A 23,307-nucleotide genomic window follows, 5' to 3' on the forward strand; every position below is an offset into this window, starting at 1 on the left:
AGCGTGCGCGCGCGCGCCCCTCTCCCCCTCCCTCCGCGCGGGCGCGAGGCCAAGCGCGAGCGCGCTCCAACCTCCTCCTCTTCCTCCTCCCGCCCCTCCTCAACACCCCGCCCCCGCCCTCCCTTCCTCTTCCTTCTTTCGCTTTCGCGCGCCCAGCGCCTGCCCGCGCCTGCTAGAAGGGCCCGAGCGCGTGCATCTGCCCCGCGGCCGCAGCTCGGCAGCATTTGCTCCAGGGGGCGGGGACCGGGCGGGGAGGAGGGGCGCCACGCCGCCGTCCAAAGTACCGGCGGACGGGGCGGGGAGGGGGCGGGGCCTGGACGGGCCAGCCTGGCCAATCGGTGTGTGGCCTCGCCTTGGGCTGCCCAATAGGACGGCGGTGGGTGGGGCGGCGTTCAAGGTGAGGTGCGCGGTGCGCTGGGGGCGGAGACGTTATGCCGTCCCGACCGGCTCGGGGGCGGGGGCAGCGGGTGGCGTCGAAAGAGAGCGCCGGCTCCCAGCCGAGCATGGGACGCCTTCCGGCCCAGGCTCCCCCGCCCTTTCCTCGGGCTCCCGGTCGGTCCTTTCCCCTCACCCGGCGTTTACCCTGGAGCGTGACTGTAGCCACTTCTGTGAAGGGGCCGGAGTTAAGAGTGGGGCGCGGTAGGGCCTCAGAGTAGAAAATCCAGGGGGCCGAAGGGGGTCGTAAGGGTCTCCGCTCTCCCAGTTTCTAGGCAGGTGTCGGTCCACCCCAGGCCTGCGAATGTAAAAGCGCCGGAGATCGGGGTCCTCCGCTTAGGGCGGGAGCCGAGCTGAACCCTCCTGAACGGAGCGCCCTCCCGGCCCTCATCCTAATTTAGATCCCACACCTGCTCGCCTTTCCTGCTTCCGGCACCCACGCCGGACCCCCACCTCTCAGCCTTGCAGGCATTGGCCCGACCCATCCTCCCACTCAATGCTACGCCCCTGGGTGTGCCCGTGCACTCCCGCTTCGCAGTTCCCCCCTTACCTCCTGCACGAAAGGACCCTTGCTGCCCAGGCGCGGTAGGTGTCCAGGCTGCTGCCTCCGTCTTGATTACTCAGTGCCTGGAACCGGTGTGTGACAGACCTCTCTCCTGTAGAGATAAAGTTAAAGACAGTCGTAAATCACATCACTTAGGAACACCGTTGGCTCTTTGGTTTAAGCAAACATTCATGATCGTTAAGATCAGGAATCGGATCTGAATTTAAATGTGTCTATGGTGTGGACTTGAGCAGTTCTCGATGCCTTGCTTTCCTCCTTTGAAAATGATGGTACCTGTCTCGTTAGATTGTTGTGAGGATTAAAGCCAAGACAAGTGGGCCTCAGTGTAAGTGGGCAGCAAGTTGGACCTGCAATCGCGTTCCAGGTGCTGGGATACAAAGATGAAGGAAGGCGGTTGTATGGTTGTATTTCCTCAAGAAGTTTCACAGTCCCTTGAGACAGACCTGTAGCAAAGTAATTACAAAACGGTGTGATTAAGAACGAGCAAGAGAGAGAGGAGGCATGGGGCTCAGAAGTGGTCAGGGGAAAGTGGCTACATAAAGGGATGTCAGAGAGTGGAGGATGTCAAATAACTCATGGTTATGCATTGGGCTGCTAACCACAAGGTCAGTAGTTCAAAACCACCAGCAGCTCTGTGGGAGAAAAATGAGGCTTTCTCCTTTATAAAGAGGGTCTCAGAAACCCACAGGGGCAGTTCTACCCTGTTCTATAAGATCACTATGAGTCAACATCAACTGGATGGAAGGGGATATATTTTTGTTTTTGAGAAGAGTTTAGAGTAGAGACCTGGTGGTTTAATGGTTATGCATTGGGCTACTAACCAGATCATCAGCAGTTCAGAACCACCAGCTGCTCCTCTGGAGAAAGACTTTCTACTCATAAAAAGTTGCAGTCTCTAGGATCTACATATAACCTCCTCCCTGGGGAATGGACAACAGAAAAGTGGGTGAAGGGAGACGTCAGACAGTGTAAGATATGACAAAAACAATAATCATTATAAATTATCAAGGGTTCATGAGGGAGGGGGAGGGGGAAATAAGCTGATATCAAGGGCTCAAGTAGAAAGTAAATGTTTTGAGAATGGTGATGGCAACAAATGTATAAAGGTGCTTGACACAATGGATCTATGTATGGATTGTATGAGAGTTGTATGAGCCCCCAGTAAAATGATTTAATAAAAAAGAAGAAAATGTTGCAGTCTCAGAAACCCTCAGGGGCAGTTCAACCCTGTCTTGTGGGGTTGCTGTGAGTCAGAATCGACTCGCTGGCAGCGTGTTTGAGTTTTGAAAAGCAGAAACGATCAGGGAAAGCCAGATGATAGAACCGACCCATTGAGTGTACCAGATTAAGGCAGGTCAAGAAGACACATGTGCACACTGATTTCCCCAACTCGTACTCGGTCCTGTCTGACAGAGGAGAACTGTCTCCCTGGGGCTTCCTAGCTTGTCATCTTTATGGGAGCTGCTCTCTTTGCTCCCGTAGAACAACGGTGGTCTCTTCTCCGTGGGAAGACTGGTGAGTTGGGACCACTGAGCTTTTGCACCACCACCAGTGAGCCTGAAGAACGCTACAACCAAGCCAAACCGGTTGCCTTAGCAGTCAATTCTGACTCCTAGTGCTTCTATAGGACAGATTAGAATGGTCCCACCGTACCTCCAAGACTGTGGATCTGTATGGAAGCTGGCTGCCACATTTTTTCCCAGAGAACAGCTGGGAAGTTCAGAAGCCCATCTCTTAACCACTGTACCACCAGTGTTACCCAGAAGACACTTGGCAACCTAAATAGAGTGGGGAGCTGGCTGGGGACTGGTGGAAATGTTGGAGGGGATGGGAGAGCCGCTGGAGGTAAGCAAGCCAGATCCCACAAAACTCGGGTGTACTGGAGAGTTTGTGGGCTTTAGTCTCGTTATTGGAGCAGATTTGTGATTTTTGTGTTTTCCTTGCCTGGGCCTTGGCAAAGGAGCCCCGATGGCCCACTGGGCTAGGCATTGGAATGGCTAACCTGGCGCACTTCTGCCCAGGCCTCCAGGGTTAAAGCGTGCTCGGGGTCCATCAGTGAGTGGGTGCGGACATAGCTTAGATGCAGCACGGTTTGGGGTTTTTTGTTTTTCTTTTTTCCTAAGTTTCTTTTTAAAAAATCACTTTATTGGGGCCTCTTTACAGATCTCATAGCAATCCATACATCCATGTGTCAAGCACATTTGTACAAATTTTGTTGTCATCCTTTTCAGAACATTTTCTTCCAACTTCAGCCCTCAGTATCAGCTCCTCATCTTCCCCACCTCTTGGTATCAGCTCCTCATCCCCCCTCCCCACTCCCCAGCAGCAGTTTTTTGTATAACGGTGTGTAAAATAAGGAGCAGAGTGACCCTAAAAATCTTTTAACCAGGATAAGGCCTTCTGAGGAGGAGACAGGCCACAGAATGATGAGAAGTTTAATTTGGGCTATGTTGGGGTTGCTGTGGGACCTTCTGGTGGAGACTCTCAGAAAGTGATTAGACTTGATTCTAGAGCAAAGGAGGGAGATCAGGCTTTCTGGAGCCTCCATTGTGTGGTCTCTGCTTTTTCCTTTTTAGTTCCATCTCTCACCCTCGACTTCGGGAAGTCTCCATTCCAGTGAGGCGCCTCTGTTCTTCGTCCCCAAACAAGCCCTCTTACATATGATATTCATGATGTTGTTCCATAATTTCTACCTATTTTGGGTCACCACAAATACAGATCTCTTCCGGTCCATTGGCTAAGCAGCTGCCTTCCAAATTCCTTGACCCCTCCTCAAAACCAAACTGAGGGCCATCGAGTCAATTCGGAGTCATAGTGGCTCCTAGGACAGAGTAGATAGGCCCCTCTGGGTTTCTGAGACTGTAACTCTTTACAGGAGTAGAGAACCTCATCTTTCACCTGCGGAGCAGCTGGATTCAAACTGCTGACCTTGTGGCTAGCAGCTGTCAGAACTCCTCTTTGACACTCCCCCCCGCCCCCAGCACTACATAAATGCCTCACGAGCTCTGGACATGTTATCAGGAGGAACCAGTCGTGGGGAAGGGCATCATGCTTGGTAGAGTAGAGGGTCGGTGAACAATAACCTCAGCCAGATGGACAGACCAGTGACTACAACAGTGGGCTCAATCGTGGTCGTGAATGTGAGGATGGATGGTGCAGGAGCCAGCAGTGTTGTTGTTTTTTGGTTGTACATACAACAAAATATGTCCCCTATGCCCTGCCCCAAAGCACTTGCACCTGACTGGGAAGCCTCCCTAGCTTTTCCATTGACCCAGCTTTTCCCTCACAATCCCAGCCTCCCATTGAGCCCTGCTATGACTTGGTCCTTGCCCTGGGCCCCTCACAGTGGCGACCTTTTAGGGCATGTACCCAGTCATGTTATGCGTCTGGTTCTAGGTGTAGGCTTGGGTCTACAACATGCTCTAGAGCAGTGGTTCTCAACCTGTGGGTCGAGACCCCTTTGGGGGTCGAATGACCCTCTCACAGAGGTTACCCGATTCATAACAGTAGCAAAATGACAGCGATGAAGTAGCAAGGCAAACAATGTTGTTATGGTTGGGGGGGTCACCACCACATGAGGTTTGAAAGGGTTGCGGCGTGAGGAAGGTTGAGAACCACTGCTCAAGAGAGATCCGCAGGCTTTGCCTTTATGCAGCTTTCAGCTCAGCAGAGCCTGATGTGGCACAGGCAAGTGCGAGTGTGAAGGCTCGCAGGCAAGGGCTGCTAAGGAGGCGCAGCATGAAAGAGAACTAGTCAGGGGATTAGGAACAGTCCCCTTGAAGAAGCGGAGCCCCGGAGCCCCGAGTTAACCAGGCGGAGAGGTGAAGGACTCCGCAGGCCAAGGAAGCAGCATAAATGCAGGATCTGGAAGAGGGTGCGCTGGGTCAGCCGTATGCAAGGCAAGTATGGCTGGAGTTGGGGCAGGCAGAGAGGCCTGGAGGGTCGTGTTTATTAAATCCTTCAACAACTCTCTTGGGTCACTACCAGATCCTGATTTTAGGTGCGGGAATTACTATCGTGAAGAAGCAGGTAAGTAAATGATAAGCATAGGAATGTAGGGGACATCTCTCTAGTCCTTAGTGATCAAGGAAGGCCTATCTCTACTGGTGACATTTGAGCGGAATCCTGAAGGATGAGAAAAGGGAAATTGCACTGTGGACTGAGAGCAGTAAAAGCAAAGGCCCTGTGGTCGGCAAGTTGGAGGAATAGAGAAGTGATTGATCATCACAAGCAGTGAGGACTAGTAGAGCAAGAGAGTGGAAGAATGGAGCAGGGGCCTGGCCTGGTAAGGCCACACTAAGACCTTCTGAATGTGGTTCTCAATCGAATGGGTATGGTTCGAAGAACAGCAGTCATCAAATCACTTTGGCTGCTGTGTGCGTGGAATGAACTGTAGGGGGCCAGAGTGCAAGCAGGAAGCCCCGTTGGAAGAGGCTTTTGGCAGACGTTGAGCAAGGATGGTGATTTTAAATAGGGCTAGCAGCGGATGGATAGTTCTGAGAGATGTTTAGAATAGGATGGGTAGGGATCCATGATCATGTAGAGGTGAAGGAGGGCGAGCAATCAAGCTGACACCCTGGTTTGTAGATTGAATGACTGGAGAGCTGGTGATCAAGATGGGCCCTGGAGCCCGAGGGACCTGCATGTCTCCCAGAGAATACACAGTGGGTAGATTAACAACAGCCTCTGCCAACAACATGTGTGGAGCGGTTCCAGGAGACATGTACCAAGCACAGGGGAGTGAGGAGCCAACCCCAGCAGAGCAGACCAAGATAAGACACAGACAAGCTCCCGTCCACTGGGTGTAATGAGGAACATGCTGGTGAGCTTATAGAATCAGTGTCAGTGGGGTGGGCACACGAGACCCTCAAGAGCACGGGTTCTAATTGAGGATGACTTGTGAACAGTGCCTATTAGTCCATGCTAGTTCCAGGACCCCAGCCAAGGTCTCAACTGGAGGGCAAGTCAGCCCAGCCCAGCCCAGCCCGCTTCCCGTCAGAAGCCTAGGTGGAGTTAGGAGTCATCCCTAACCTTAGGTGGGGCTGGGCTTCAGGTGGGAAGGGTACCCCCTCTGCCATGATAAGCACCACACCCCCACCTTCCCAAAGCACTCTGGGAAAAAGAATGCTATTATTCCCCAACTTCTCAGACTCCAAAGTGGTCCTGATGAACACACAACTGACCAAGTGCAACCACCACACAGGCAGCTGCCTTGAAGGGAGGTTGTCTTTGGAGTCTTCAGGCAAGACTAGCCAAACCCAAAGCAGGTTCTAAATACAAAAGCCTTTCCTCCCCATACCTGCCCCCACCCTCAAGTCAGTCCAGTGACCAGGAAACAGTCCATTTTTTGGTTGTTTTTCACTTTATTATACAAAAGAAAAAAAGAAGAAGAAAACTTCCACAGTTGGCCTTTAAGCTTAAGCAAGACCCCTCTAAGCCTTGCCCTCCCACCTCCCAGGTCACAAACTCAATTTGTGGTGGTTGTTGAAACCTACAAAACACTTCTTTAAATACTGGGGGGAAGGAAGAGGAGAAGTGGGGATGCTCCCACCTCAGCCGCCTCATCCCAGTGCCAAAATGCACCGAGTCACCTCTTACAGCACCAAGGCCCCCACCCCGATGGCCCTGTGCATACTAAGAATTGTTCAGTTTTTAAAATCGCGTGGGGGGTGGGGAATGTCCCACTTGAAGTTGTTTGTAGATGAACACATTCCACTAAAGCACCGTGACCCGGGGACATTGGGCTCCTCACTCCCCCACTTGGGGATTGGGACAAAGGGGAGGGGGGTGGGCAGTAGGCCTCTCCAGCTGCCCCCACCCCACTCCCAGTCTGAGGTGAAGCAGATTGTCTCTGGCTAGCCTTGGACGAGGGGCCCCACTAGCCACAGTAGGGGATTGGGGACCCTCTCCTTGTCTTCCCACACCCCCTCCCACCTGGAGTTCCCACTTTTCTGTCACCCCTTGGTTTTCATTGTAGGGGAAAGGGGGTGGGCAGAAAAGCAAAAAGCCCCTATTAAATAGGTCACTGACATGATTGTTTAAACCTAAGATTTGTACAAAAAAAATATATATCCACAGAGAGACAAAGTGGCTTGGCTTATTAAAATTCAAGGACTCAAGGTATGAAAACCTTTGGGAGGGCTGGGCAAGGAGGGACAGCCACAGGCGCCTGTGTGGCAGTCTTCTTCCCCAGCAGTGAACTGGCGGGGGGGGGGGGAGGGGGAAGAGGGGCGCAGACCTGAGAAATCAAAGGTTGGGTGGGGCGGGGGGCTGAGGACTGGGGGAAGGCAAGAGGGATGTGTTTTAACTAAACACACTGGACACATTCCTGACGTCCAGATCCTGTGCCGGCAGATGGGCTGGTGAGGCCTCTTGCCACAAGAATTGCCGTCAAGTTCACCATTTGTCTGCCTGTCCACTTCCCTTCCTCAGGCCAGAATAGAGACTGGCAGTGGCTAAGATGGTCCCCAGGAGGGGGAACTGGTTAGGAAGCATCCTGTGGCTGAAGTACACCCCCAAAGTCCAATCAGAGACTAGGCAAAGCAGAGGACGGAGGAAGGGCAGCCCAGTCTCACCGGGATCACGTCTCCCTGGCTCTCCACACACCAACCCTTTTTCCAACTTCACCAACAAAGACTGAGGTGGGCTCTGGGATAGACCCCCATCCCCCCTCTCTCACACTCACACACATTCCCATACACGCGCTCAGGCAGCCACAGGTGCACCAGGCTATGTACAGGCCGCGCGCGCACACACGCACACTCACACACCAAGACCATTTTTAAAAAGTCCCAAAGCTACCCCCTAAGCCCTCCCTCTCCCAGAAACGACAGCAGAGACGGTAGCCGAGATCGGTAGGAAACGTCTCGTTGACAGCTCAGAGCTTAAAAAAAAAATATATACACATATATAAAAAACACTTCTGCCCATTCCCCGCCGCGAGTGGGTTCAGGCAGCTCCTTCCTGCAGGGGACAGGGGAGAGAGTGAGATGGGCAATGCCTGTTTGCTGCAAGGCATCAGCCCTCCTCTCCCCACAGGTTCCCTGCCTCCAGTTCCAATGTGGGGGGGCTGGGGGGGGGCTGGGCGCCAGCACTGGGGAGGACAGGGTCCTGCCCAGCTTCCATCCACCCCGTCTGCCTCAGCTTGGGCTGCAGGTATGGAGCGCCCCACTCCCCGGCCCGGCCCCTGGTCCATTGTCCATGCCCGAACCGAGTGCAGTGGGCTCCGCAGCAGGGTGGGCTGCCTGGAGTGCCGGCTCAGTCTGCGCTGCGCTCCCTGGTGCCCCCCCAGGGCGGCCGGCTGAGGCTGCAGCGTCCTGGCCTGGGCTTCTCCAGGCCCCCTCCCCCCCCACCACATTTTGCTTTTAAAAAAAGAGATAGAGAGAGAGAGAGAAAGAAAAAGTGGGGGGAGGCCAGGGGGCAGAACATGGGGGGGGGGAAACAAAGGTGGTCAGGCGGGGAGGGGAGCCCCCACAGCGAGCAGGCAGAGGCGGGCCTCTCCCTGGTGCCCCGGGCGGGTGGCCGGGCCTCAGTTGGAGTCCGAGTCCGAGGAGTCCCCGGAGGAGGAGGAGCTGGAGCTGCTGCCCTCGGACTCGTTGTCCTCGTCGTCATCGTCATCCTCGTCGTCATCATCATCCTCCTCGTCGTCCTCATTCTGGGGGAAGCGGGGCGCGCGGTCAGCCGCCTGCCCTTTCCCCCGGCAGCAGGTCCCAGTGCAGGATGGCACGCTCTGCCCGCCCACCTGGCCCACCTCATCGCCGTCCTCGCTCTCATCCTCGCTGCTTGACTCGGAGGAGTCCCCGCCATCCTCAGAGGAGTCCCCGTTATCCTCCTCCTCCTCCTCTTCATCCTCGTCCTCGTCTTCCTCGTCCTCCTCGTCGTCGTCCTCAGACTCCTGGGGCGGGGAGAGGGGACCGCTCAGAGGCTTTCTGTGGAGCTGGCTGAGGGCTCAGGCACAGAACCCCCTACCTAGGCCTGGGGGCGGGGTCCTTACCGACTTGGACTGCAGAGTAGTCCGGCTGGATTTGGGGTTCGGGCCTCGAAGCTTGGTCATGCTCTTGCGTTTCTGCCGGGGAGGATGAGGTAGCCGTTAGAGCCAGTCTGAGCCAGCCCCCTGGCCCCATGCCGCCACCTTGCCCCCCAGACTTACGTTGGAGATGTACTCTTTGTATGCTGCACGGTCCTGGGGAGACAGGCTCTGGGGGGACAGAGGGGAGGGCGGAACATTTCATGGGACAGCCACTGCCATCTTACAGACCACAAACTATAGATGCCGTCCCTCCATCCTAGAGCAGGAAGGGGAGGGGGGGCTCTGGGGACGTGAACCAGGTGGGGTTGCTCTGAACCAGTTTCATACCGCTCCCACTTTGCACCCGAGCCCACCGAATGAGCCATCTCCTTCTTGACTGAAGTCCCCCCTGCCCACTTTGAGTCTGAGTGTTTGCAGAGAGCCCCTGGTACCTGAGAGCGGAGCACCAGGGTGGCTTTCTGCTTAGATGGTCCTCAGGTCCCTCCTGGGTCTTCCCAGAGTACCCACACGCCTGCTGCTCCCCCCCTCCCCCAGTCCTACAGCCTGACATCAACCCCGGAGGAGGCAGTCTGGGGCCCACCAACTTTCCAGAACCTAAGTGTGCTGAGGGGGCTGGGGATGTCATAAATTCTCTCCCCAGGTTCCAGGTCTGACTGGTCAATGTTCAGAGGCTGGGGTCAAGCCAGAGTCCATGAAAAGTCTCCTGGTCCCCCAGCCCCAGGGTGATGGACAACAGAAACATAGGTGAAGGGAGACAGCGGATGGTGAAAGATATGAAAATAACAATTGATAATTTATCAAGGGTTCATGAGAGTGGGAAGGTGGGGGAAGGGGGAAAAATGAGAGCTGATGATACCAAGGACTCAAATAGAAAATGTTTCGAAAAGGATGATGGCAACATATTGTACAAATGTGCTTCACACAATAGATGTAAGGATTTTTATAAGGGCTGTAAGAGCCCACAGTAAAATGATTTCTTAAAAATATAAACAAAAACAAACCCTTACTGATAAAAGAAAAAAAAAAAAAGTCTCCTGGTCCCAGCTCAAGAGAAAGGCAATCAGACTTGATTATGAGCTGTGACCTTAACACATCACTTGACCTCTCCGAGTCCCTAGTTCCTTCATCTGTCAAAGAGTGAAGGGAATCCTTGGGTCCGCCGGGCACTGAGTGACATGGATGAAGACCAACCTACATGATGTTGCCTACTTCCGGTCGGTGGCTCTGCCTGCTCACCTTGACCCAGAGGTCCAGGTGCACCTTGTACTGCTTCTGCTGCTCCTCTGCTAGCTTCTTGTAGTGCTCCTTCTGGCTTTGGGAGATGCGCTGCCAGCGGCTGCCGATCTCCACCATGCGCTCCTTCAGGGGCAGGTGGTTGAGCTCCCCGTTGGACAGCAGCTCCTGGGAGAACTTCTGGTAACCATTCCTGGGAGGTGGGGAGGGTGCAGGGTGGGTTTGTCGCAGCCCATCGAAGCAGCCTCAAGTCGAGGGTCTCTCCACCCCAAGCCCCAGGGCAGGTGGGTCTCAGACCCCAGACTCACATGGGAGGCTTCTTGGGTTCTCCCTGAAACTTCATCTTCTTCGAAGAGTTTGCAGCAGCCGGAGGGGCTCGCATCTCGCTCAGCTCTCTCTGCGGCAGGGGTGGGAGATGTGACGTGGGAAAGTCTACACGAATCCTTTCCTCCACCGCTGAAATATCCCTGCCCCAATGCTGTCAGCGCCTTCGTGTGCCCGGAAAGAGCCACCGAGGCACCGCCAGACAGCAGTTCCTAACAGCTGTCCTGCTCCACAGGTGGGAAGCCCTTTCCGGTCAGCACAGTCCCCGCAACAAACAGTTGCCCTAGAGGCAAGAGGGCTGGCCCATGTGGACCCCCTCACCACCCCCCTCCCGCTGCTCCAGCCAGCAGCCTCTCCCACCTCGTATCGCTTCTGGTCTTCAGCTGCCTTCTTGATCCACATGAGCTTCTCTTTCTTCTCCATGTTGTTCCAGGTCATCTCCATGGCCTTCAAGGCCTTCACCCGGTCGTTCTGGGGACAGAGAGGGGCGTCAGCTGTGGGAGGGGTCACTGAGGGCCACAAGAGGCCTGCGTGGGCAGGCCGCGGGTGCGTCAGCCTGTGCCCACACACCTTGAAGCGAGCCAAGTAGTCGCCGATGACGCTCTGCTGCCAGATCTCCTCTGCCCGCTTGGGGGACTCGGGCAGCTTGCCACGCTCCTCACGCTCACCACCCGGCTTCCTCTCGGTCTGCGCCTTCAGGGCTGCCTCCCTGGCCTTGTACTTGGCCTGCAGGGGGACAGTGCACGCGACTGTCAGCCCCCGAGCCACCTCCAGGGGGCGTGCGCCCCATATCCAGCAGCACTGCAGCTCTCCAGGTGCCAGAGGTGGGGCAAGCCAAGGCCTGGGCTGAGCCAGATGTCTCCCTCTTCCAAGTGGTTCAGCACCCCACTGTCCCTGTCCCCCCCCAGGGAGCCACCAGCCTAGGCTGACAGCTCCGAGTGCTGCCATCGCAGCCCAGGTACATGAGCCGGGCCAAGGAAGTGCTGCTAGCCTGCAGGGACGTGACGCCAGCCCTGACTTCCCGGGGGCAGGCCTGACCTTCTTCTTCTCTGACAGGTCATTCCACATGCGTGCCAGCAGGCGGGTCAGCTCGCTCTCCGAGAGCTCGGGCCGCTCTTCCTGCAGCTGCCGCCGCTTCTCTTCAGAGAAGATGAACATGGCAGACACCGGCCGCTTGGGCTTCTCTGAGCCGCCCTGTCAGCGGGGGCGGGCAGAGAGGGTAGAGGTTCAGAAGATGCACCAGGCACCCGGCCCCTGCCCCTCCTGATCTGTGGGGAGCCCTGCTCACCTTGCCCCCCTCCTGGGAGGGCTTCTTGGAGGCTGGGCTGGTGGCTTGCTTCTTGTTGATGTTCAACATCTTCTCCTCCCCCAAGACCCGCTGTTGCTCCTCCTCGGGAAGGCTCTGGCCAGGGAAGAAGTGGCTTCGGGGGCTGCACCCAGGGCCCCAGCCCTCTGGGAGCATCCCCCCGCCCCGGTGGTCCTGAAGGCTTTGTCTGACAGCCCTCAGTATCTGCCGCTGAGATCCCCGCCTGGAAGAACACTCACCTCTAGAAACCGGAGCAGTTCCACCTCATAGTCTTTCTTTTTCTGGGGAAGGGAAAGGATTCGGGGTCAGTCTGGGGGCAATCCCATTGGCGGTTCCCCTGCCCTCCCATGCTAGCTGTGGCCTGGTCTCCGTCCACAGACACCTAGCGAGCTGCAGGGCTGAGGGCAGTCTGTCCCCACTAGCCCAGAAACTTAACGGAGCAGTGGCCAGTGCAGAGGCAGGGCCCCAAGGCACAGCGGACCAAGCATGGCTGAGCCAGCAGAGCGCAGGTCATGCATGCCGCCAGCACCCCAGGCGGGGGGCCCGAGGGGCTACCTGGTCGCACTTCTTGTGGTAGGCGTCCTTCTCCTTCTGGGAGAGCAGCTTCCACTGCTGGCTGCACAGCACCATGCGCTCCGTGCTGGGCACGTCCTTCATGTTGGCCATCAGCTCGGCGCAGTACAGCGAGTAGCTGTTCCTGTGGGGGGCCGCGGGGAGGTGTCTCTGAGCACCCCAGGGGGTGGCCTGGCAGCAGTGGGCCTTCTCTCGCTCACCACCCAAGCGCCCGGGCTGCCCACTACCCCGCCCCGGGGCGGCGCTCACGGAGGTGGTTTGGTGGGTCGCCCGTCAAACTTGTCTTTGAGTTGGCGTTCGGCCTTGGTGAGAGTGGACTTGGTGATGCCCTCCTCGCTGATGTTCAGCTCGGGGTGCTTCTGAATGTAGTCTCGCATGATCTCCTGCAGGGGAGGTGGGGTGGGGGGTGGAGGGCGACCGGGAGCGGGGTTAGCTGGGGCAGGGGGAGTGGGGAGAGCCGCTGGGGAGGGGAGGCAGGGAGCAAAGCTGGGGGCGGCCTTGTGTCTTGCCATGTCACACACGAGACATGGGGCCCTGCCCTGCCCTAGCCTGAGATCTCATGGGGGTGGGAAAGGCTAAGGGGCAGAGGCGAGGGGCCCAGAAGGCCCCTCCCTCAGTGGAGGGACCGGGGTTGCGTGCCTTCCGCAGAGCGCGGTGGCCAGGAGTCAGAGGGCAGAGGCTCGTGAAGAGCCGGACGGGGAGGAGCGCAGCGGAAGCCTAACCTCGTACTCTTTCCGCTGCTCCAGGGCCTTATGAATCCATTTCAGCCTCTTTTTGTCCGAGAGCTGAGACCACTGCTTCCCCAGGGAGTCCTTCACCTCCTTCGTAGTGGCCTGCAAACCAAAAGCCGTCAGACACGCACAGGCAGCCAGGGGCAGGGGGTGGGGAGCCCAGTGGCCCCCGCCCCCTCAGGCCACCGGAGGTCACATCAGTGTCCCCCACAGGCCAGGAGGGGAAGGCAAAGAGAGGCGGGGGTTCCGCCTGGATGCAAGGGGACAGGCTCATACACACACGCACGCACACGCCAGCTGGCCCAGGCCCTGTCCATGCAGCCCACCCCTGGGGAGGGGGCTCCTCTCCTGCTCCCCTGCACCGTGCCCAGCCGACCCGGCGCGGCTCCCCCCTTGCCACCACCGTGCGCCCTCCACCTCCAGCCCTCGGCCGGACACTCACATCTGGCCGCACTTTGAGATACACCTTCTTCTCGTGGGTGTACCAGAGCTGTTGGGGGGTTTTGGGCTTCTCAGGGATGTCCGACTTCTTGGCATTCTGGATTAGGTCAGGGTGGTCCTCCCTAGCCAGGGCATGGGGAGCAGTGATCAGTGGAGGCCGGGCTGAGGCCCAGGCAGACCCAAACCAGCACCGCCCACCGGGGCCTCCTAGGCTCCTCAGCTGGGGCTTGGTAGGACAGAGCTGTCTGTCCCGGCCACCGGAGTATGACCCATTGGGGTGCACATGTGAGATGGCAAGCTCGAGGCTTTGACTGGGATCGGCCTGTCCTGCCCAACCCAGGGCAGGGGCGCCCTTTGGCCCTCCTCCAGGTGCTACTGCCTTACCTGAATCGGGCCAGGTTTCGCTCGAACTCCTGTTTCTCTCTCTGGAAGTCCTGAATATATTTCATCTGGGGGGTGGGGGGAAGGAGGGACCAGGTCAACCAGGACCCAAGGCCTACCTCACCCTGAGCTAACAGCCACCTCCGGGCTTTCTCATTTGCTTTTGCCTCCCTCCCTGCAAAGTGCAGGGACAGCCTGAGTGGGCAGAAGCGGTGGTCTGCCTTCTAGTGGCCATGACAGAGAATTTTCCAGAACACCAAACCTACCCGACAACAGAATCCCTCTGGGGATGGGTGGGAACGGACATGGCATTATCCAATCAGTGAGTGGTGGCATGGCTGGGATTGCCCCAGCATCAGTCAGACAAGAGCCTTGCCCCCATCACTCTCTTCTCTGCCCCCAAGGCCCCAGCGAGGCCTTGCTTCCAGGCAGCGGGATGGCTCGGGCGGGAACCCAGTGACTTTTTGCCACACAAACCATACTCGGTAGTCCTGTCTGTGGAGTTTGGACTTTTCCACAACCATGGCCCCTGGGCAGTGACTCCCACATTCTTTCCTGGTCCTGCCATCAGCACCTCCATCCTTCTCCGCCCTGGACCCCTTCCTCAGCCGTTCCTCCAGGCTCCTGTGAGCCCTCCCGCAGCCAACTCACTCTCCTCTGCCACTTGGCTTCCCTTCCTCCCCCTCTTCTCCCAGCGTGCAGCTTGCCTCCCCGTCATCTCTCTCCCTGCACCTTCCATTCCACCATTCTAGACTGCTCCTTCTTTGGCTGTCATCTTTCTGTCTCCTTCCCTCCTCATAGGCTTCATGGCGATTGAGTCCAAGGTGGGTCCCCATTCCACTAGGTGCTCCGAAAAATCACCACCAGAACCTGGCCGCCTCCCTCTTGCTGCCCCCAACCCCAGCCCTCTTTGGACAAAACAGGTTCATAAAGATCTGCACTCTGGATGTGGACGAAGCCTGGCGACGTGAGGTCACTGACCCAAGTGTACAAAGCACTCTGGTGGGAGTCGGAAGAACAGGCCCAAGTCTTGTTGTCCCTCGCAGCTCCCCCACGTCTACCAGAGCTTTCTTCTACCCTCACGCTCCTCAGACCCCCTGCCTTGGTTTCGCCCGCCCTCTGGTGAGTGTTTGGGGTCAAGTGTACAGTCAGCCCTTCAACATCAGCACTGAAAGGCTTGGCCACAGCGCCAGGAAGTCCCTCTTGCCCAGCTTGGGCAGTGGTCGCAGGGAGCATCTTCACCCAGCCCCACTTGGCTTGCCTTCTTTGTTGAGGTAAAGAACCTGGAGAGCATGTGAGCCTGCTGCTGAAGTGGACACACCAGGTGACGGGCTACTCACAGTAGGGCAGTGGTCTCACCTGCTGAGGCTAGCTGAGCACGCCTCTGTTGCCCCTTCCAGCAACTGTCCACTTTGGCCTCTCCCTTGGCCCCCTGCCAATACCTTTGCCCCATTCCCTGTGTCGTCTCTTCCCACCCACCACCCTACTCCATGGCCCCTCCGCAGTGTTGCTCCCTAACCTCTGTGCTCACCTGTGTGTCTGCCTCTAATCAGGAGGCTGGGGCCACCTGCACCCAACAGCCCAGGACAGAGCCCGCTCCTTGCCCACCTCCCCCCAACCTGTACAGGGAACCAGCACGCGTCCTTAGGAGGTGTGTTTGCGGAGGGATCACATTGAGCATGTGCATGTAGCCATGGGAAAAGCACTGGGCATGGAATCTAGGGTGCTAAGCCCAAGCCCATTGTTAATTGTGTGATCTGGGGGATTTAACCCTCCTGGCCCTCAATTCCTTGCCCTTCTCCCCAGGCTACCTTTATGAGGCCACCACCAGCTGATGGGGAAGTGAGGGGGCAGGCCCAGGGGGGTGGGCGAAATGTGTGTGTGAGGGAAACAGCACAGAAACTGAACTCTGGGCTGGCCGGTGGGATCCAAGATCGTCCGAGCTCAGGCTCAGTGGGGCTGGCTGTGTGTGGGCCTGGGAGCGCGTGAGCAGGTGTGGCCCGCCCAAGGCCCTACTATGCCGGGCTGACTTGCCACTGCTCCTGATGCCACCACTCTCAACTGCACCACCCCGCTCCTACCAGCCGCCTCCCCCCACCTTCTTCTTCTCGGGCAGCTCCTTGTATTTCTTGGAGAGAATCTTGGTCAGGTCCAGGTTGCTCATCTCAGGGTGGAGCTTTGCGTACTTGGCCCGCTTCTCCATGAAGAAGCGGAAGTAAGGGGTCAGGGGCTTCTTTGGGAAGTCTGGGTGTTTCTGGAAGGAGGGACAGGACATGGTGAAGATCACGTCCTGGTACTCTATGTTCAGACCATCCTTCCCCTTGTGTGCGGCCTCCTGGAAACTCACCTTGAGCTTTTTGCCTTTGTAAGGATTTTTCACATGTTCCTGAGCGTCGAGGATCAATTCTGTCAACGTGCGGAACTTCCTTACCTAATGAAGCGAGGTCGGGGGACAGGGAAAGTCAGAAGGGGGAACTGCCACCTCCTATGACACACCGCTTTCCAACATGTCCCCTCCACTCTCCCTTGGCCTCAAAGTGTCAGGGACAGAGGCTAGTAGCCACCGTGGCCCCCCAAACTCAGGCAGACATCGTGGCACTGGCCCATGCCTACTGTAGAGGCCCAGGCAGTTGGGTACACATAAAAAGACGGTGATCATCTGACCTTGGTACGGTCTTTGACGGCCAGGAGACAGAAGCTCCAAGACAGTAAGTATTCAAGGCCGAACAGTCAGAAAAGGGCAGCACCGGAGAGTTCTTGTCTAACGCTGCCAACTGCGCCCTCCTCTAGCTTCCCCCCCCCCCCCCCGCCAATGCACAAAGGCAGGTAGGAGAGGCAACAGGAGTCCACATGAGCTCCTCTCCTGGTCTCCTTCCTCATTTACAACCTCGTCTATATTACACACACACACACACACACACACACACACACACCCAGCAAGAAGAGTCGGTTAAGTGTATGCATATAGACATGTACAGTGTCAGTTACCTCGTTGGAAATCTCCACCCATTTGAGCTTGCACATGTCCCCAGAAAAGTCTTTAAATGCTACTTTTTCCCAGTCCATATGTGACTCGGTGGTTTTGAACTTGGAGCTGTCATTGGACGGAAGGTTGTTCTTCATGCATTCCAGCAAAGTCAGCATGTCTTCCTGGGACCAGCGGTCTGGTGAGGGCGACAGAGGGCCATCACACATGCGGCTCATGCTAACTCGGCTAATGGTCCCCTTCCACGGGATGGCACAGAACTGTCCCAGCCCTCACTGTTTCGGGGTAGGTGCTAACCCGGGGCGTGTCACACCTAGAAAGTTACACTTGAACCCAGGTTGGGCTTCCTTCAATACGATGACTGCTGCTGACATTCCTGGCTGCCTGTCAGGGAGCAGCTGTGCGGCGTATGGAACAAGGCACAGCTGAAGGGATCTGAAATCCTGTGGGAAAGCAGCTAGCTTATCAGAGAGAGGAGGGAAGGCAGCTGACCAACACAACAAAATGTGTTGCCAAGTTCAAGTCCAAGTTCTGGGTGGATACCCTAAGCTTGCAAAGATGCAGCATCGGGTGTGGGCAGTGAAGAAAGCCCATGCAGATGTTTCTCTGACCAGCACAGCTGGAACCTAACACCAGAGACACAATATTCCAGCCTCCCCACTCTAGCACATGGACCCATAATCTTCTCTCCACCCCTCCTCTAGGCAGACCGAAGGAGGATTTCTGGCAACTAACAAACTAGGATGGAGGTGGGGAAAACATTCAAGGAGGCGTCTCTGAGGCAAGGTGGGCAACGGGGCAGACTAAGGGCTCAACACCCCCGGGAGGCAAAAGCGGGGTCTGGACCGGTGAAATGCAACCCCTATAAAGCTTCTGGCCCCTCCCCGGAGAGCTGGGGGAACAGCTGTACAGGGGCAGAAGTCAAAAGGGTTCTTCATTTTGCTTACTTCTGGTAACTTGGGCCAGTGTTTCCCAGTGCAGGGTCACATGGACCCATAATCCTCTCTCCATCCCTGCAGGCACTGCCAGATGCTCCACTTCCAATCCCCCCCAGCCCCCCAAATAAAGACTGAATTCTTACAGGAGGAAACAGGGTCTATTAGAGCATGAATCTCCTATGGCTAAGGGCTTCGAAACAACATGGCTTTCTCTGTAGACCTCATTACCTTCCAAACAACAAAAAGCTTGAAAAGCCTTCCTAGACTCGCCCTCCCACCCCGGCTCCTCCCTCATCCTTCCTCCCATTCCAAGTCTCAGGGCAGGGTCAATCCAGGCTCACTGTCCCCCAACGCCCCCCCCCCCCCAAGAACCTCTTTCTCCTTTGCTCCGACATGGAGAAAGGGAAGCGTGAAGAATACAATTTGTAGGCTCAAGGCCAAATCCAAATTTGGATTGCGCCCAAAGGGGCTCCTGGTACAGTCCAGGTACTGAAGACCACCTCCCCATCTCAGTTCAGAGAACAGATCGGCCAAGCATTTTGGAAGGGGAGTGGACCTGGCAGACAGCCAAGTGGAGCCAGGTTTTAGGTTAGACACGCCTGGGGATGGGAGATCCTACCTTGGCCTTTGGGAGCGGCCATTTCCAGGTCTGTGGGGCAATCGGCTTCTCCGTTCATTCTCCAGCCGTCCAGCCACCTCCTGGGTCGTGCTGGCGGGGCAAGCTGGGGTCAAGGCCACCTCACCCTGAAAAAGAGAAAATAGCCCCCCCATTTAAGCAGGCTGGGAGATGAGGGACTTTCTGTTTCTAGGGCCCCCCCCCCCAAGAGGGAGGGAAGCACAAGTCCCCACTCGCAGGGTGGCCCTGCCCAGACTCTAGTAGGAGTAGATTTTATGGGTTGGTGGGCGTGGGAGTACTTAAGGGGTCCAGCAGTTCCTCCTCTGCTTCCTAATCCCCTCCCCCAGATTCCACAGTCCGGCTTTCCAGCGTGCGCCCTCCCTTGCCCACGCGCGAGACTGCTCCCAGCTCCCGCGTGCAGCGAGCGCCCGCCCTCTGTCCTTCCCCCACCCGGCAAAAAAAAAAAAAAAAGCCTCTCCATCTCCTCGGTCTGCCCGCCCCGGGGAGGCCCCAGGCTGGCGGGCGGGGGAGGAGGAAGGGCGGGTAAAGGGCGCGCGCGGCCGCGCGGCCGGGCACGCGCCCCAGTCTCCTCCTCCCGCTCCCCCCACCCCCCCGGGCCGGTTCCCCCCGCCTCCGCAACCCGGCGGGGACCCGGACGCAGCGCAGCCGCCGCCGGCCCCGGAGCACAGCGGCCGCACCGCCCCCGGGGACCGGATCCGGATTCCGCCGCCGCCCCCCCTCCTGAGCTCCCGCCGCTGTCCCCGCCCGCCTGGGCAGGGAAGCTGCCGGAGAGAAGCTGCCGCACCAGCCCCCCGCCCCCGAGCCACCCACCCGGTCCCAGGCGCCGCCACCGCCCAGCCACCCGAAGCGCACCGAGGAGCCCGGCGCAGAGGCGCGACCGCGGCGGGAACCGCCGCCTCCTCCCCCGAGCCTGCGGCCCAGCCCCGCCGGCGCCCCCGCCCCGGCCTCCGGGGAGCCGAGCCAAGGAGAGGGCGGGAGGACGGCGGCCGGGAGGCGGGGGCGCAGCGCTCACCGGCCCCGCTGCCCCCTCCGGCGGCCCGCGAGAACTGCGCCTGCCGGCCCGGGGAAGCGCGGACTCCTCCGCCCGCGGCCCGGGCTCGGCTCAGGCCTCGCTTCCTGCCCTTCCCTCCCTGGGCTCTCGCCGTCCCTCCCCGGCGCCCCGGTCTGCTCTCGCCCCGTCCCCTGCCCGGCGATCGCCCCGGGTCCCCGCCGGACGTCTCCCGCGCCGGCGGCTCGCTCCCCGACCCCGACCCCGGCGCGCGTCCTTCGGCCCGCTTCGGTTACCCGGCGCAGCGCGGCCTCCGGGCTTCCCGCTCCTGCGGCTCCCTCCCCGGCTCTGAGCGGCGCCGCCTCCCCCGCTCGGCCGGGCACAGCCGCAGCTCCCTCCCGCGGCGGCAGCGGCTCCTCCTCCGGGCGCGGCGGCGGCGGCGGCGCTGGGGCGGCGGCTGCTGCTGCTGTGGCGGCGGCGGCTGTGGCTGCTGCCTGCTGCTCCTCGCGGCGAAAAGCACAAAGCACAGCGCCCTCCGCCTGCAGGCAGCCCGCCCGCCTGCCCGCCCGCCGGCCCCGGCCTCAGCTCGCACACCCCCCGCCGCCGCCGCAGCCTCCGCCGCCGGAGCGGGGAGGAGGAGGGAGAAAGGAGGAGGAGGAGCGGGAGGGGGCGGGCGAAGCGGGGCAGCGAGCGCGTCCTTCCCCGTAGAGCGCACACCGACCCCCGGGGAGCGAGCGCCAGCCCGCTCGCCTCGCCGGCTCCGCTCCCTCCCACAGCCTGCCCGGGCGGGCTCCGCGGGGGGCAGCTGGGAGGAGGGGCGGGCGCTGGGGGGACCCGGGCGGCCGAGGCGGAGGGAAGGAAGGAGGGGAGGGGGTGGTGGTGGTGGCGGCAGCGGCTGCTGCCGGGGAAGGGGGGTGGGGGGGCCGCCGGAGCAGGGAGACACGCAGCCGCCCGGATGGCGGCGGGGCTCCGAGCCGAGGCGGGCGGGCACCGAGCGACCTCGCCAGAGCCGCGGGCGAGCTAGCAGGCTCGGCCGGCGCGGAAGGGAGGCCGCGAGGCGCGCCGCAGCGAGTGCCCGGAGGGCCCCGCGGTGGTCGGGGTGGCCCGGCCGTGCCAGCGGCCCCGCGCCGGAGCTCTCCCGCCAATGCTCCCGGCGCCCGCCCCGACTCCCAAGCCAACTCCCGTCCGCTTGCGGTCTCCCAGAGCGGGCCGTCCGCGCCCACCCTCGGCCCCGAGCGTGGCCGCCAGCTCTCCGCGCACGCACGGCGATCGCGGTGCCTGGCTCCGGCACTCGGCTACCTCGCGGTCCCCACGCGACCGAACGGCACATTCGAAACTTAAGTCATTTTTTAAAATTCCCAAAGCACACACAAAGCATCCTCCCCGTAAAAAGGGGGGAGAAATATCCCCTTTTGATCCTTGCACCCCAGAAATGGCGAGGGGGCTCCGGGCGGAGGAGCTCGGCGAGCCGGTTCAATCCAGCCCCGGCATGGCTCCCAGGCCTGCCCGGGCGCATGGAGATCGGCCGCCACTGGCGGCAACCCTTCTCCCCCGAAATCGCGTGGCGCCCGGGCTCACTCACCGGGCGCGTGGGTGCGACCACTGGCCGGGGGCACCTGAAGGGGCGGCGGGCGCACGAGCCGAGCCGGAGCCCCGCCGCAGCCGACGCGGGAGCAGCGAGTCGCCAGACAAAGCCCGCGATGGCGAAGCGGAGCGACGGCTAATGGCGAGCCCCACGCGCCGCGCTCCGCCCGCCCCGCTCCGCCCGCCCGCCCGCCCGCCTCGGCGCTGCGCAGCGCCGCTCCGAGCGCTTGCCCGTCAGAGCCGCCTCGGCGCCGCCGCCTCCCGGGCCACCCCGGCCTCGCCTGGCCCCTCCGCCTCCTCGGGCGGCTCAGCCTCACCCCTTCCCTCCCACAGCGCTGGGGGCTGCACGAAACTAGAAGGGGGGAAAGGCTTTTTTGGGGGGTTTTTCCCTCTTTCTCTCTTTTTTTCCTCCAGGGCGGGCGCGTGGAGACTGCTCCGGGTCTTCCGGCCCCCCAGCTCGCACTCACCTGCGAAGGCGCCGGGAGGGCTGGGGCGGGGGCGCGCGGGGCTGGAGCCGGCGAGCACGGTTTGAAAGCTAGCCAAGCTCTGCAGCGCCCGACCCGGGCGTGTACGCCGCCGCCAGTCCCCGCAGAGAAATCGTCCTCCTACCCCCGCCTCCATCGCGCTGCGTTTCTCTTCCAATCAGCCGGGCGCTTGGCGGCTCCTCCATTCTCCGGCCAAGCCCGCTGCCTAGAGCGAGCTCCACTCCTCCATCTGCTCGCCCGGCTCCTCGCTCCCCTGCCGGGGCCGGCGAGGCGGCGTGGGACCGGAGGGGGATCTGCGGGGGAACTAGCCTGCTTCCCGCGCCCATGGCTCCCTCCCCGCCGCCTCCTGCGTCTTTCCAACTCGCCCTGTCGCCACTGGTGTGTGTCTGAGTGTGTGCGCGGCTCTTTTTTTTTTTTTTATTGCTCTATGCTTTTGCAACCCTGATGCCAAAGGAGGGGTGGGGGAGCGAAGATGGGGTGTTACCACAAAAAAAAAAAAAGACGCTCTTCTTAGATTTGCAACACATCGAAAAACCCAGGGACACCCGGTCGTGGCCGATCTCCGAGCCCCGCGCAGGCCTTCCGGGTTTGAAAGCGAGTCCTTCGTGGGTTTGCATGCACCCTCTTCGCCGCCGCCGCCGTGCGATCCGAGGAATCCGAGCCAAAAGTTCTCCCCCAGGGTCGCCGCGAGGGATGTCAGGGTGCCAGTGAGGGGGTTTCTCGAGCAGTGGCTGCGCCCCCTCCCACCCCGGCTTCGGCCGCTGGGCCCCGGTGCGCGGTGGGGCGCAAAATCCGGGTCGGCTGGCGCCGAGGGGCTTGGGGGGAGTCCGCGCAGGAAGAACGCTCTTGGCGTGCCTCCCCCGCCGTCTGTGCCTCCTGTCCCCTGCCAGCTCCCCCTTTAATTTTTTTTTCCCTGCCTCTCCTTTAATCTAATTTCTTCCAACTCCACCTTTGTTGTTAGCGGCGTCACGCCGGGACCAGCCAATCCCCGCCACGCAATCGGCTTGTCAAAAAGGCTCGGCCAGCCCTGGGAACGCAGGCCGCGGGCGCTGCCCCCCGGCGGCCGGAGGGAGCCGCGAGCGGAGCCGGCGCCCCGGCCTCGCCGCCCCAGTCTCTGCGGGGCAGCCTTGGCGCTGGCCACGGGTACTCCACCACCCCGCGGGCGGGCGCCGCAAAGGCCTGGCGAGGACTGCCACCCCCCCACTGCCGTGGGCAGTGGTTGTCACCCTCGGCCTCCCTTCCTCCGAGGAAGGGCTGTCAGGACCCAGGGAGTCCGAGGACGGTCTGAAGGCCGCCTGCTTCCTGCAGGCCATCCCAGGGGTCGGGCTCCGAGGCTACCAGCCACCAGCTCCAACTGTTAACTGCTGTCACAGCTCAGCCCCTCTGAGTTCTCCCCCGGCTCACAGGCTGCTCCATCCTCACACACGGGCTGCAATTCCTGGTCTCTTGGGAGAAATGAGATCCCGATCCCGGGACTTCCACGTCCACATCTGCCACGTTTCACAACCAGGACGGAAAATCCCTGGCACGATCTGGTGCTGCCGGATTCTTTAGTGGGCAGGGCCTGGGGAGAGGCCCTTGGTAGTGGTTAGGTGTCAAGGAGCCGGTGGCGACTCATAGTGACCCCTCGTGGCAGAACCGCGCCATAGGGTGTTCTTGGCTGTACTCCGG

At 59.8% G+C, this 23,307-nt stretch overlaps 1 protein-coding gene across 5 annotated transcripts; it reads right to left on the reverse strand.

Annotated features, from left to right (window-relative positions):
• Window positions 1–7,851: 7,851 nt before the first annotated feature.
• Window positions 7,852–21,930, reverse strand: UBTF (upstream binding transcription factor). Of its 5 annotated transcripts, none has more exons than XM_075561945.1 (21): window positions 21,619–21,930; window positions 18,562–18,686; window positions 17,007–17,182; window positions 16,366–16,449; window positions 16,117–16,272; window positions 14,022–14,086; window positions 13,639–13,759; window positions 13,188–13,298; window positions 12,715–12,848; window positions 12,448–12,589; window positions 12,132–12,173; window positions 11,875–11,988; window positions 11,625–11,780; window positions 11,157–11,312; window positions 10,947–11,057; window positions 10,571–10,659; window positions 10,266–10,455; window positions 9,150–9,197; window positions 8,994–9,065; window positions 8,751–8,894; window positions 7,852–8,654 (listed from the first exon to the last, which is right to left on the reverse strand). In XM_075561945.1, exons 2-21 carry the CDS (start codon window positions 18,617–18,619, stop codon window positions 8,529–8,531), a joined length of 2,295 nt encoding a protein of 764 aa, XP_075418060.1. In that variant the 5' UTR covers window positions 18,620–18,686; window positions 21,619–21,930; the 3' UTR covers window positions 7,852–8,528. The 5 variants fall into 5 exon arrangements, with proteins under 5 accessions (XP_075418060.1, XP_075418059.1, XP_075418058.1 ...); XM_075561944.1 differs by lacking the exon at window positions 21,619–21,930 and adding an exon at window positions 21,150–21,301; XM_075561943.1 differs by lacking the exon at window positions 21,619–21,930 and adding an exon at window positions 19,864–20,059.
• Window positions 21,931–23,307: the final 1,377 nt, after the last annotated feature.

This window comes from Tenrec ecaudatus, chromosome 10 (assembly GCF_050624435.1).
Source record: "Tenrec ecaudatus isolate mTenEca1 chromosome 10, mTenEca1.hap1, whole genome shotgun sequence".
Taxonomy (NCBI): Eukaryota; Metazoa; Chordata; class Mammalia; order Afrosoricida; family Tenrecidae; genus Tenrec; species Tenrec ecaudatus.